Source organism: Elgaria multicarinata, chromosome 1, assembly GCF_023053635.1.
Source record: "Elgaria multicarinata webbii isolate HBS135686 ecotype San Diego chromosome 1, rElgMul1.1.pri, whole genome shotgun sequence".
In the NCBI taxonomy this organism is placed as follows: domain Eukaryota; kingdom Metazoa; phylum Chordata; class Lepidosauria; order Squamata; family Anguidae; genus Elgaria; species Elgaria multicarinata.
In genome coordinates, this window is record NC_086171.1 from 161,737,712 (window position 1) to 161,753,015 (window position 15,304).

A 15,304-nucleotide genomic window follows, 5' to 3' on the forward strand; every position below is an offset into this window, starting at 1 on the left:
CTGAGGTGTGAATTGGACTTAGAAATGAGCTTGGAATAAACCAAGTTATTTTCCAAATTATGAGGGAAATCACTCAATTTTCTGAGCTCAGTTCCAAGCAAGAGTGGCAGAGTTTGTCTCATCACTAACCCAAGTGCTTTCAGAGGTGGGGATGCAATGGGAGAGTACAGCAAGGCAAAGGGTCGTGGCTCCGTTGGAATGGCTCTGCACTCTTGGTTGCCTTGCTGATTCTTCAGCTTCTGGTCCAAGGATCTAGTTGTGGAGAGAACTACGCTTGGGCTGCTAATTACACAGGAAAAGGTCAGAGAGAAACAGGGGGCTCTGGGAAGTCAACGGCCTCAGCTAGACCTGTGGGTCTAGCACGACGGAGGGATGAGGATCTCACGATATTATGATCACAAGTTCGTCCCGCTCTGTTTACATGTAGCGTGTGACATCCAGGAAGAAAGAGGATGTCGCGCCCGCCATTTTGTTAGTTTTTTTAATGAAGAAGTAGCACACAAGCGTTCAAGCGCTGAACTGTGAGGGTTTTTTTTTTTAAAAAAAAATCCCCACTCCCCCCACCTCACTCCCGATGGGAGCTCGATGGGACCTCAGGAGCTCTGTGCACCATGTGAGTTTCCTGGCTACTCACGGTTACTCAAAAGGAGCTGGGACAAACAGTGACCTGCACCCACACGTTCTGCGGTCTCAGGATCATCCCGAGACCACGGGAAAAAAGCGCTTAAAGGGTAGGGCAAGATCCTGGGGAAAGGGAGGGATCATCCCTCCCTGCTCCCGGGATCCCCTGTGCATCATGTGGACACACAGGGACGATCCCGGGGATTGCCCCGGGATATTACCCCGTCTAGCGCCTACACTGTACTGCTTTCGTCGCCAGCTGAAGACCTTTTTATTCTCTCAATATTTTAACACTTAATTTTAACTTACATTTAAATCTTACTGTTTTAACTCTGTATTTTAATCTTATATCAATTTTGCTGTGTGGTTTTATCCTGGTTGTGCTTTTTATACTGTATTTTGTAATTGTGCTTTTAACCTGTTGGGTGTTTTATTGTGGTTTTAATATTTGTGAACCGCCCAGAGAGCTTCGGCTATTGGGCGGCTTAAAAATGTAATAAATAAATAAATAAATAGCTTTGGCCTAGATGAAACTCTGCCCAATGAGAGGTTGCTCTCTGCAGGTGTAACCCAACCAGAGGAGAAATTAACCTGCACCCTCCAATATTTTAAGGCCATGGTAATATGGAGCCAAGTGTGCAAATACAGCTGTAAAAGTAACTCATTTTCTCTTGACTACCGAGGTTTTACACAGTATTCGTGCCCATTTCTACTGCTTTTCAGAAGGCAGAGTTGAAGGAAGGTGTATCAGTGTGTGTGTGTGTGTGTGTGTGTGTGTGTGTGTGTGTACACAGCAGAAATGTTCAGGGGCAGTGAGCCCTGTAGCATCCAGTGAAGGCAATGGGAGTTCCAGGTAATTGGTGTTTCAGAACATCAGGCCATGCGCTGGGTTTGCTTTTCTTCTAAGCACTGCTGCATTTTGCAAGGGTTCCCATCCCAGGGGAGAAAGGGGAAGGTTGCCATGGAAACAGATTTCTAAGGGGTGGGGAAATATGCCTAATTTCTATTGTGTTTGTTCTAGGTTTGGCAGCATGTGCTGCATAGATATATTGAACCTATGAGGATCAAATTTCACATTACATTTAAGGTTTACATTTATACATTTTACATTTAGTGTCCAACAACATGTTGAATTTTTAAAGTGTGCTTAGTTTAGTTCTGGACATGTTATTTCCTTTCCTCAGGGAGAAATGGGTTAAACCCCCTCCCTGCACACACCATTCTCATGATCACTACCCTTCATGGCTGCTTTTTTCCTGAGGAAGGAAAAAAATGAATCAGCCAGTGCTAAGCAAGCTTTCAATAATAAGCACTTAACATAACATATATACCTTGACCTTGAGGTGCTTTGGCTGGACATGATATACTACCACACCAAATATATCACAAACAGGAAAAAAACCAATGCCAAATAGGTTTTTTAAAAAACAAAACCACTGTGTAAAATAGGGATGGGTAAGAAATTCACTCTCACAAGGGTTTGTTCCCCTCACCACCACCATCACCATGAATTTACCCAATCCATGCCTCCAGGAATGGAACAGAGAGCTGATTACAATTTCCAGTTGGAAACCCATACATTTCCGAGCTTGTGATGCATCCCATGAAAGAAAGAAAGTTTGCACATTTGAAAAAAAATGCACAAAAAACACTGTGCCAAATGTTCCTATCTATGTTTTTTTTATCATTCATTGCAGGAAGGAGCAAAAGAAATCGCATCCCAAAAATTTGGAAAGGGCTAAGAATTTCAGGGTGGGGGTGGGGGAAATCTCGGAGTGCAGGGTTTCAGGGCTTATTTTACTATAAGGAGGTGGCTGTGTACTTTATTTTACAAATTTTGCCCCCATTTCATGCTTTGCAGTCTGCTGAGTGCCTGAAAGCCGTGTTTGGTTTGGTTTGGTTGTTATTAAAAGGACTTTTAACAACTAGAAGGAGAACAGCAACTACAGAAACAATTCATCACTCAGCTCTCAGGCACACAGCGGGCAGGAGCCCCAGAAAGCCCCAAGGGAGGAAATCTGGGTTAAGTCCTTCCAGGAAGCACAAGCTGGGGAGATGGCAAAACACAGAAGAGGACAAAACTGTAAAATGAAAAGCATACAGAAACCGCTCAGCCATCTCCTTACAGTAAGGTATCCAGTGAAGCCCTGCACCTTGAGAAATTTCTCCAAAACTCACGGCACCCCTGCGAAAAAGGAAATAAAGAGGTTGTGAAACGGCAGGTGTTGTTGTTGTTTGCAAACCACTAACACAAGCACTTTAATCCAGTGGTCTTCAACTGGCAGGTCACGACCCAAAAGCAGGTCATGAGATCAGTCCAGATGGGTCACGGCAAACCTGTTGCTGCCATGGTGGGCATGGAGAAGATTGTGAAAGTGGGTCCCATGTTGCAGGTTGGGAGTCCGAGGTTGCTCTTGAGTTTGGACCAGTTGAAGACCGCTGCTAATCAAAGGTGTAAAGCAAGCAGGCAAAAGCTTTGATTCCAATCTTGCCTTGGCCTTGAATTTGCCATTGGCAAACCAGTATCTCTAAGCTTCAGACCAGCAACAGCCCATCTGTAATAACAGTATATATACAGTATATGTTTGTTGCTGTAAAGGCTATGAAGGCACTGTATGTGAAGTGTACTGAACAATAACATTTAAAGCAAGATGACAATGATGTATGCTGCAGGATCTAGATTTCGGAAGCACAAAGAAGCCACTCAAAAGACATTTCATAAAGCTGCCCCCTAAAATTGTTGATACCCAGCATCTAGGAATATGAAGCATTTTTCCGTTTCCCAATGCCTGGTACATGGGCTGTCTTGTAATGATACTGGAGGCAGTGAGCCCTCCAGTCTCTGAGTTATATACATTGCATCCAGTGTTCCTATTCAAATATTCAGGGTGCCAGCCAACCAATTTCTCCAAGTAGGGCATCCCCTTCTTACACACACACACACACACACACACACACACACACACACGCACCATCCCATCCCACCCCAATTTTCTGGTTTACTTTTCCAGCTGGAACCCAACATTCTGCATTGTCATTGGGTGTGTTTTGGGCCTTATCTTGTGTTGAATCCAGATTTAGGCATGGGCAACTGGACTGGTGGAAACAGACTTCTCCACCTCATTTCCCCAAGGCAACACCTCCCCCTTGAAAATGCTACACAGAGAGTCAGGAGACCCTGCTGAATGGAGTGAGCTGTGGTGGTGCTGGAGAGGAGGGATCCCATAAATTGGGTGTGTAGATCCAACCACCTAGATCAAACCCATTGTTGCTGTTTTTACAACTTGTTTGCCCTTCTGCAAATCCCAGGGTTCTCCTGAGCATGTTGATGCCTTGTCTCTCTGTGGTCCCATTTTGGCTCCATTTCTGTTGGCACTCACCACCAGAGTTCGCTATTTCAGGAAGTGCTATTTTAAAGGGAACAGATCATGGACTCAGGTCAGTTCAGAAAGTTACCTTGTGTTTCCAGATTTTCACACAGTTCTGATTTGGCCTCTCCATTGGGGCGGAAGCCTCCTTTCTGAGTGAATTTGTTGGACATTGTGGCTGCTGTCACAACTGCCTTGAGGCTGCGCTTTCGTTTGGGCACATTTTGCTCTGGGTGGAAGAGGATGATGTAGACCTTGGGCATGTAGAGCATACCCAATGAGACAGAGGCGCTTAGGCTCACTGAGATGGTCAATGTTGTGGTCTGAATGTACATCTGAAAGACAGAAGGAAAGAAACAGACTCAGCTCTGAAACTGGCCTCTGAAACTAATATAATGCTCTGCACCATTTCTTTCTTCCCTGTACGAAAACTTGCTTGGAGCAAAATGAACATAGAAAAGATCATGGATCGATTTATCTCAGTGGAAGAATGAATAGAATATGTATTTACAGTAGGAAAGTAGGTCCCAGAGATGGCTACCCTGATATGATTATTTTACTGAACATAAAACTTCTGGATAACTTTACCCCTCCCAGCAGAAGCACTTCACACACACAAGTATTGGCTGCATACGTCCCACCCACTGCATCCCAAGAACTGAATGCTGAAAGTGTAACTCAAATATAATAGGGTCTTTATTTATACATTCTCACCCGCCTTGTATGATGCATGGTGAAGTAGTAGGGAGAAAAACAAGTGGATAGGGATGTCTCTCATAATATTAGAACATGGTGCAATCCAATGAAGCTGATTGGTGGGAGATTTAAGACAGATAAAAGGAAGTACTTCTTCACACTATACATGGCTAACCTGTAAAATTTGCAACAACAAGATGTAGTGATGGGCACCAATTTGGATGACTTGGACAAATTCATGGAGGACAAGGTTATTAATGGCCGATAGTCCTGATGGTTATATGCTACCTCCAGTATCCTATGTACACTGACTGTGCTAATGTCCTGCTTGTGGGTTTCCCACAGGCAGCTTGTTGGCCACTGTGTGAACAGAATGCTAGACTAGATGGACCTTTGGTCTGATCCAGCATGGCTCTTCTTATGTTCTTATGATAGAAGTCAAAATGGCAAACATAGGATTCTCAGATGGTCTTCCATCCAGGCACTGTCCAGACCGAAACCTTAATTCTAGCAAGGTTGCTGCATCATGCGCTTTTAGACCATGCTCAGTAATCAGCTATCACTGAAAAATGCCTGCCTAGCACTCTTCATAGTACATTTTACAGGGCAGAGTTTGTTTGCTTTTGTTTTTACCCCATCCAGTCCTAGAGGCTCTATGATTTAAGAAACAAAAACATCAACAAAAATGCCATATTAAAATGAAAAGATAAAATACATTAATGTCTCATCAGCACCCAGATATTTCTGGATGAGACAGATTATCTAGATTCATTTCAATCCAGCTTTAATGCTGATTTAGGGACAGAAATGAGTTTGGTGGATGACCTTGGTGGATCTGGTCAGAGGGAGGTGCATCCCTGTTGATTCTGATGGATGTCTTACTGGCATCTAATACTATCTACCATAGTTTCCTTCTGAGCTGGTTCACCAGCATGAGACTTGAAGGCACAGTGTTACAGTGACTCCAATCCTTCCTGAAGGGTTGGTTTTGGGAGATAATGCTAGGTGACACCTTGGCCATTGACTCTCATGCTAATTAACTGATTAAACTTGCACATTACCAAAGCAAAATACGGGTGCCTTTTTCTCATACTGAAAGAAGTATGACAATGCTTTCAACTTAAGCAAATGCTACCATTCATAGTTAGAAGGAAAGAACCAATTTCATGTCTTTGTTTTCATTCCCTATAACAATAGCATACTAGAACCAAAAGTATTTAATTCTATTCAGTATGCAGCTCCACTGATTCAAATTTGCCCTCCTCAATTAAAATTAGCTGCCACCAATTAGTCAATGAAACTTTTGCAGATTAATCTACTGATGAAAAGTTGCACCCCTGCTGAATAGCTATATCAAATGTGTGTGATCCTTGATAGTATCACAGTGGTGTGACTCACTGTTCCATAAAATACATCTTTGCACAACATTCCCTTTGCTACTCCCTAAGGGCATATTGGCTGCATTGGTTCTTTGCTTATCCCTTCTACCCAGATATCTCAGCAACCACATCTACACCAGGCATCCACTCTGTCCTACCCCAGAGTCTCTACAAACTGCCTCTTATATTAATTCTCTGTAGACGTGGCAGCAAATAAAGGGTTGACATACACTTCGATCACAGAAATGAATAGCCACCCTGAATGCAGGTAGACAGGCCCCCTTTTAGACCCCTCCTCCAACTTCTGCACAGTGCCCCTCCCCTCTCTCTAAGCAAAGAAGAAGCCCATTCTCCTTTCAACAGGTAATTCTCATTCACCAGCTCGCTCCCTGAGCCCTTGTAATGTTAGTCACATATTACACACCGACGTAGCCTTTCTGCAGTCAAAACTAATTTCACGCTCACTGTCCAGGACTAACGGTGACAGATGTTTTGCAAAATGAAAGCCCATTAATCTGACTGTAGAATAATCCATTTTTCTATGGAAAGGGCCTGGCAGGCATCTCACAAGTGGGCGGGGGGGGGGGGAAGAGATGTGTAAATCAGATAGAACCAGGAAGGGAAGCTCTCTTCATTTTGCCCAATCACAGAGAACTGGATGGGCTAGGCAATCCTTCAACACCCCCAAATGACAAGTCATCTTCCTTATTTGGGCAATGGTCTGTCCTTCCCGGTCTTTATTCATTAGCTTAATCAATCACTATTGCACACTGGGTAATGACATGCATGATTCACATTTTATTCTAGATTATTTGTCTTTACTAAAATTCTAGATGTATCCTACATCTTGCTAATAAGGGCAAAGAAACTAGACCTAAGAGAAAGAGAGGTAGAGAGGGGAGAGGGAGAGAGAATTGCCATTAACCCCAAAGTAAATTAGCATCACTTTGCAAAAGCTATCTGTCCTCACATTTTGGGGTTGTAGTCATCTAGATAAAAAATAATGACGTGGGCAAAGAAGGTGCAAAGTAGATTTGTGAGTTATATAACTTATTACAAGCTTCCAAACATGAACAAGGCTGTGCTTTATATTCATGGTCTAATCTGAATAAGTGGTTCCTAGATGCCATCCCACAGAGTAGAAACATCTTCAGAATGGCACCAATGCTGATTTTGTGCAGATTCTAGGTTCATTCTGAAAATAACCAAAGGCCTTCTTTTTGGACAGCTCCCATTTGCTTGGCTTCCTGGTGGGCACATCCTAAAGCTAGAATAAGCAAGTGCCTGACACTTTTGTAGTGTGTGTGAGAGAGAGGGGGGAGGGAGGGAGCACATGTGCATATGTGCAGAGGTAGCTTTATAAAGACTTGGATTTTAAAAATCCTCTTGACTGCTACACCACTTGCTCCATCCTTGCTATGCCTACTAAGGTAATTTCTAAAGACAGAGAGGTGACAACTGAACAGAAAACAACAAAGTTCCAAACTGTTTTTCATTAAAAAAAATCCCTAGCACCTGTACTTAAACTTCTGAAGTTTTTCAAGTTTCTATGACCTATGTCATGTTCAGACAAATTGCCTCTCCCACCCTGCAAAATAAAGAAACAAACAAAAAGCAATGGGGCGAATGAATCCCACATACACCCCAAATTTGAAGACTCCCCTTTGACAAAAACTGATGCCCCTATGGTTCTGAAACTTGGTAGGTTTCTTCGCTTGGACCTCCTCAACATCTGTGCCATTTTTATAACAATTGCCCACAACAAACATAGGGGGAAATGCCCAAACTTCAAATGGTAATTTTGCCCCAAGCCCCTGCAGCTATTAGTCTGGATCTTGGGAGGCATCATCCCCTCAAAAGGGTAACTATACCTACAAAGGAGAGCCTCAACTATTGGGCGGTATAAAAATGTAATAAATAAATAAATAAATAAATAAATAAATTTTCACTCAATTTTACCAAGAAATTATTGATAGTTCCCTTAAAAAAAAAGTTAAAGATACTTGGCATAAACCTCTTACATCCATTTCATCCCATCACATGAGACCACTATGCCTGCCATCCGCTCTGGATCCCAATCCACAACTTTCAGATTGGGTCCACTCCGCTTCTGCTTGATCCGCCTCCGTTCTGCTCTGCTCCGCAGCGGATCCGGATCCGGAGCTCTGGTTCCCCCCCCCCCCATAGACTTGCATTGATAGCTTCTAAATACATCCATAGGCACGGCCACTTTGAAGGAAATGGGATCATGCCCTGATTTTTGGTGAATTTTTAAAAGATTCCCCCCCACCCCATTTACAGAAATGCATGTATCTCCATTATTTTGTAAGCTACACACATCTAAATGGGCACCATGATAGCTTCTAAATACATCCATTGGCACGGCCACTTTGAAGGAAATGGGATCATGCCCTGATTTTTGGTGAATTTTTAAAAGATTCCCCCCCCACCCCATTTACAGAAATGTATGTATCTCCATTATTTCGTAAGCTACACACATCTAAATGGGCACCATGATAGCTTCTAAATACACCCTTATTCATGCCAATTTTGAAGTAAATCGAATCATTCCCTGATTTATAGGGAATTGTTTAAGTTAAACCTAAATCAGAATCTTCCTCTCAGGTTAACCACTTCAAAAATGAACACAGGGAACTTCAAGATAGAAAATTATTAAACTGGGTGCCCGTACAGCACATAGCTGGTCATGGGATAAACAACTCAGACCTTGCGTTGCCATGCTTGTGTCACAATACTTCTGAAAACTTAATTTCTTTCACGCCATACACTCATTCCAAAGTGCTATAAAGTGTTGTTTTTCAAGATACTGCACACACATCAAACAGAGATGCCGTTGAATAGATGATCCTTTCAGGGTCTGTCACAGTTCACACACTCCAGAGTAAGCCCAGCCAATAATTGTAATAACAATAACAATAATAATACTAATAAAGAGCCTCCATTGTCACAGAGGATCCAGTGATCATGGCAGCAGCACATACAAAATGCAGCTGCCTTTCCAGGATGAGGAAGGAAGGACTAATGCCCTGAGTCAAAGCAAGACGCGCACAAACCAGCCCTCTGAGGTGGGCACAAAGAAGGAGAGGCAGCAGGCGGCTATGCCCCTGAGGCACTGAGAGGAAGCATGCCATAGGCTTGTGGGATTGACCCACACAGCCCAGCTACATCTCCCTGGCATCAGGAGGGCAGAGAGGCAGGCAGAGAGGTGGAGGAGGCTGGCAGGTAGGTGCTACGCAATGCACAGGTAAGCAATACATCCGTGGGTAAATCCCACCAGATGCGGCAAACCCACAATGCGGGAACCCGGGGAGGCAGGGAGGCAGCAGACAGCTCTGCAGGCACAAGTCAGTGAGTCAAGGATTGTTTCCAGGCCAGTCAAAGGCAGAAACACAAACCAGCCCTGTGAGGCAGGAACAGCACATAGAGATGCCTTTGCATCCCATAAATAATAGGAGGCTAGCAGGACAACAGGAAAGCTTTGTGATCCTTGCTTCAGAGTTGATTGACTACACAGCCATCATTAAATAACAACAACAACAACAACAACAACAACAAGAATTAGAACAAAAAGGCTGACTGACTTTATTACCAGTATGGGAAAGTGGACGTGCCCAGTGCCATGGAAACAGTGGACTGTGCCACCACCTCTCAGTCGTTCGGCTGGTCCTGTCTAGGTGCCTGCTTTTGAGAAGCCACATCACACATCAGCTCGTGCAACTCATTGGTTTCCGCTGTTTCCCCTTTCGAGGGTTCTGATTACCCTCAAGGTCAGTGGGCACTGGGCACGTCCACATGCCATACAGGACATCATCTACTTGCACCACTGCTATCCAGTTGTCCACCAAGGTTATTGTGGGTACCTTGCAGTGCTGTGTTGCCTATCTGTTATTTTACTTTGTATATTATTTAAGGTTGTGTGTGAGTTTCCTCGAGCTACCGCTTTACCAATCCACTACACACTGAAAAAAGTCCAACCCAAAGACAAAGAAAGAAAAGTTACTCAGTCAGTATGCCTTTTTGCTTATTCCCCCCCCCCTCCAACATTGGGATTGGAGGATGCTTCACATAGGCTGATCACTCATCACGATTGGGAGGTGAACCTGTCCATCAACGCTGAAAAAAAACAGGTTCCCTCCTCCTGTTTTTACCCATTCTATAAAAATTAATTGCAAGCAAACCGCAGAACATAGATTTTTGAAAATCTACACAAATGACCCCCAATCATCAATGTCTAAGCACAGTAATTTTCAGGGATCTAGCTTTAAAACCAAAGAAGTTATAGGCATTTTTTCCCCAATGCAATCCCATGTAAAAAAAATTCAAAATGGCGGACGGGGCTCCGAAACAACGCAGAGCGCTCCGCAAATGAGCGAACCGCTCTGCATTGCTCCGCTGCCCCCCAACCTGATTCGTATCCGCCTTTGGTGGAGGCGAATTGGGTTGCTCCGCTCCCGCTTCTACGACCCGAAACGGAGCGGAGGACAGCCCTAATTTTCATCCTATTCTGTCAAACAAGGGGGGGGGGAATCATTTGTTGATTTCCAATGACGGTCAATGGGAGATTCTGTCCCCGAGTCAAATTGGGTAGTGTCCAGATCAGTCCGAGGTGAATCGTTCTTGTTTCCAAATTGGGGTCTGAATCGAATCTTGGGGTCAATACAGACACACCCAGTCAGTACCTTTGCGACCATGGATTTCATGATTAAGCAGTGCCGAGACACACGAGGGTGGCGGTGGTTGGAAGAGACAGGTCACAGCAGGCACTGTTGCTGAGATTAGCAAATGGGCACTGCATGAATGCTAATGTCGTTACTGATGGTATCACACAATCAGTATGACTGCATGGTAGAGCACATAATCACATCACAACATTTTCTGTGAAATGGTCCTTTGCATTTAGCAGTCCAGATTACATGGAGCGCTTCATTTTCCTCCTGTTGATTTAAGTCTATTCTGCCACTCTCGAAAGCAGTGGGATTCAGGGATGGGAGGCAGACTCCAAAACCATAAATCCTGTAACCCTCGGGGAGTCTCTGAAGTTTACAAATAGAAGGCTATGAATTTGAATCATACTCCTTCTGTTCTTTTACCAGGGCAATCAGACGCAGAAGACAATGGGGCTCCTGTACCTTTTCTTTCTGTGTAAAAGAGGGAATTTCAACCAGTGCAGCTTGTCTCCCCATCACTCTGACATGTAGTGATGCCACTGAATCTCATATTTCCAGGCTCAGGGATCGAACTTGGAATCTTCTGCATGCAAAGCATATGCACTACCACTGAGCTATCCCACCCCCACACCCCGGCAAGTCTATATAACTTCTCAGATTTTAACTTTAAACCAGATACAAATTCACCTGCTTTGGAATTCCACAAAGGGAATTTCACATCTACCCCTCTCATACCCCGGCAGCCCTCTTCCCCACCAATCCCTTCTGCCCCACTCCATTTTCTGGGCTGGTGGTGATCCATCCCTCTGATAGCAAGCAAGGATAGGGAAGTAAGGAAAGTCTCCACCTCTCCCCCCAGGGCCTGGCATGCTGATGAACAACGCACTAGGCCACAAGGAGCCCCTCCCTGGGAAATGATTTTTCCCAATGGCTACTGAAATAAGCTCACGCAGGGGGATCCCTGCATCTCCCAGGGACTACCTGTGGAAGAGCATGCTGGCAGTGGATTTCGGTGGATCCCTTTTGGGTTTCAGTCAGAACCAGCCGGAACTCTAAAGGAGCAATCCAAGGCATTGAACCTATTTTGAGGATAAGGCTCAGCACCTTGGATAGCTCCTTTAGAGTTTGGCTGGTTCTGACTGAAACCCAGAATGGATTCACACCAAACCTGGAGCCACCAGCCTCAAATGCATGCTTGCTGCATGACAATGCTCCTTCCCTCCCCATCTCCCTGCTGGCTACCACTGACACATCACTTCCACTCTAGCTCAGGAAGCAGGATGACAGGGTGCGGAGTGGAGTTTGGGGGATTAATGGGTGAGTGCTAGGTGAATGGGACAGACAGGAATGGGACCGCATGAGTGGGGGCAGCTCCAATCTGCATTTGAATTGGCTCAGAAATATGCTGAGCTACTTCTCCATTTTTGAGGAAGTTAACCAATGTGAACTGAAGGTGCAGTTGCCCATCCTTCATGACAAACTGTACCTGTTGCAATTCCTTCTTCCACACAAAGAAACAGCAAGTCTGTCTTCCATTTCTCTCTCTCTCTCTCCCTCTCTCTCTCTCTCTCTCCAGTATCAGAACCAGTAAGCCTGTATACTCTAGTTCCTGGGGAACATGGGTAGGAGGGTGCTGTTGCAGGATGAACAGAGTGCTAGATTAGATGGACCCTGATCCAGCACGGCTCTTCTTACGTTCTTATGTTCTCCCTCTTTAACCCAAAGCACTACTCCTAAACAAGGAAGTTAAATATGCTGCTCATGCCACATTGTTAAGTAAACAAGTGGAAGTATAAACTGCTTGAAATGATACCATTCTGCTAGGTGTGTTAAACAGGCACTTGTTAACTTGTTGAGGGAAAGGACTTTTTTTCTTGCTTTTAGAAGCAGTAATGATCTCCTCCCTCTCTCCCTCTCTCTCTCTCTCTCACACACACACACACACACAACAAAGGATGCTGAGATGCACCTGTTCTGCAACTTAGTATTCTTGTTCTGTCTACCTGTTCTTTCTACCAGACAGTCCTGCCTCAGGCCAGTTTTGGGCAGCTGCAGTCTTTTACCAATAGTCCAGGCCTGGGCTCTGCAGCTTCAGTGTTGTTACCTTGGCCAAGGCCTACATGCCCTTTGCCTCCTCCAGTGGGCAGCAGGCATGTCACATGATGTCCTCAGGGTCCAAGAACAGTTCCAGGCCCATGTTGTTGGGAACTGGATAGGGCTGGTTTCAGTCCACCTGGATGCTTCTCCACCAAGATCCACCTGCCATGACCATTTGGCATTTGCTGGGCATCTTTTCCAAACAGATTAATTTTGCCCCTCCACTGCCTTTACTGAGCCAAGAACTACAGAATGCAACCACATGAAGCTATAGGCACAGATGGCCGAGCAACTACATGTACCCATTCTTAAAGGTGTTTTGTTTGTTTGTTTTTTAAAGATTGAAAGGAGCCATTACCCTGCAGTCTTTCTTACAACCCAGGGAAGAGGTGGCCTCAGAACAGGTCAACATGCAGCCTCTAACACTGGCTGGAGTAAGACTTGCAGAGATTTGTGGATAGAGTAGTAGGTGAGGGAAAGTCCCTGGACAGTGGTGCAGCTATGGCTGGACTTTGGAGCCCTTGTCCAAGGCCCTGGAGCCCTCCAATGACCACAGAGAGCAGAAGGTATTGAGGACATCAAGACAGCCAAAGCAAACTCTATTTTATTCCTGCAGCTATGATGGTGCTGTAATTTAAGTGTGTTTAAAATGCAAGTAGCCTTTCTACTTGTAGAGATGTAAGGGGGAGCATGCAGACAGCAATCTACCCAATTGCTCACCAAGAACAAAAAAAAATGTAATATAACTAAATCTTAGAGTACTTGTATTTACAGTCTGGCGATTTTTCAGTTGTGTGTTATACTTTGGCCATCATTGTCTGCTGTAGATCATCCAGTGTGGCATTATGGAAAGAATGTAATGTTTCAAGAAGGAAAATTGGGTGGTTCAACTGGAGATATGGCTTCAAATCCTTGGTAGGCAATGTCAGACACTGGGTGGCCCTTGGACAAGTTGCCATCTTTCTACCTAACCTACCTCACAGGGATCTTTCTACCTAACCTACCTGCAAGGGATGTGCGTGAATTTCATTTCAGTTCACAAAATGCCCTGTTAGCAAGCCCAAATGTGAACGGGAGTGCAAGTTCTCTGAAAATGTTTGCAAATTCCCAAACTTGCATTCATGTCCACAAAATGTGCACTTTTAAAAATTTACAACTTAAGAAATGCACATTAAGAAATGTACAACTTAAGAAATGCAGACCTGAAAGTGTACTTTTAAAAAAAGAAAAAAAAAGAATGCACAACTTTTGAAATGCCATTTAACTTTCCAAAAATGGCTAAAAGTTATAGAAATTAGCATTTTAAGTATGATAACAATTAAGAATCTTTTTCGGGGCAAGCAATCTGGGAAGCAGTGTTTTACAGTGAGAGAAAACAAAATGCTATTTGGCAACTTGTCCTCTTCTTAATAGTGATGTTGATGCATGGAAGAGGTGACAATGAGCCTTTCATTTCCTCCTATCCTAGAGCAGAAGGGTGTACAAATATAGATATGTTTCAGTGGAATGGATTCACTATTTTAGCTCATCCATTTTCTGCAAAGTGGATGGCAATTGGCAAGGGGATCGATTCAGGCTGTGCCGTTTCCATCGTAGGCTTCCCGTCTTAGAAACGGGTTGTCCTTCGGGAAAAGAAGCCTGCCTTTTCAAGGAACACTCCTTCTGCCTTCAATTGCATGCCAAACCAAGATCCCAGAGAGCTGTTTATGGCTATGTCCTTAGCATGAACTGAGAAACAGTGTCAGATTTCTCATCTACTAGAAAACAGAGTGACTGCAATGCCTGTATTCAACAGTGGCGTTGGTTTGACAGACTTGTTGAAAGGGGAACGAAGTGCAAATGCTGAAAGTCGTCTGCTCAGATTTTATGACATTCTGCAAAACTCTCTAACAATCACTGATCAGTCTCAGCACACCTCTACAAGGCATGCAATCTACGCCCACACCCCACACCAGCACCATCTCAAGCTCTCCACTAAAGGGGGACGACAAATTGCTAATTGCATTGCTTACAAAAGGGGATTCATGTTGCGATGACTGCAGCATTATCTCCCCCTGCCAGGCACCAATCAGGCTGTCAGTGACAACAAATTCACCAGGAATATTCAGAAACAATTGCAAGCGTCACTGGAAAGAGACGGTTGGACAGTTCTGCTGCCAGCTATAGAGCTAATAAGGAAGAATTCTTCTTTCAACAAGGTATTCTTGCTGCTGTGGGTTTTAACCAGGACAGCTCAGCCCAAGACCGCAGAAAAAGCGGGCCCAAAGGAGAGGGCTATATCCCAGGGCAAGGGAGGGATGATCCCTGCCTGATCCCGGGATCTCCTGTGCATCATGTGGACACACAAGGACGATCCCGGGGTTCGCCCCGGGATATAGCCTGGTCTAGTTAAGACCTGAATTGGGTATTGGAGGTACTGTGTTGCAATGGCCTACTTGGATGGCCAGTTCCAGAA

General features: G+C 44.4%; 1 protein-coding gene across 1 annotated transcript in view; it reads right to left on the bottom strand.

The window, feature by feature from the left end:
• GRM4 (glutamate metabotropic receptor 4) overlaps window positions 1–15,304 on the bottom strand; it is a 274,422-nt gene that overhangs the window by 13,760 nt on the left and 245,358 nt on the right. The window contains exon 9 of the mRNA XM_063141407.1: window positions 4,078–4,324. Coding sequence (XP_062997477.1) covers window positions 4,078–4,324 — 247 coding nt within the window. The remainder of the gene's footprint in view (window positions 1–4,077; window positions 4,325–15,304) is intronic.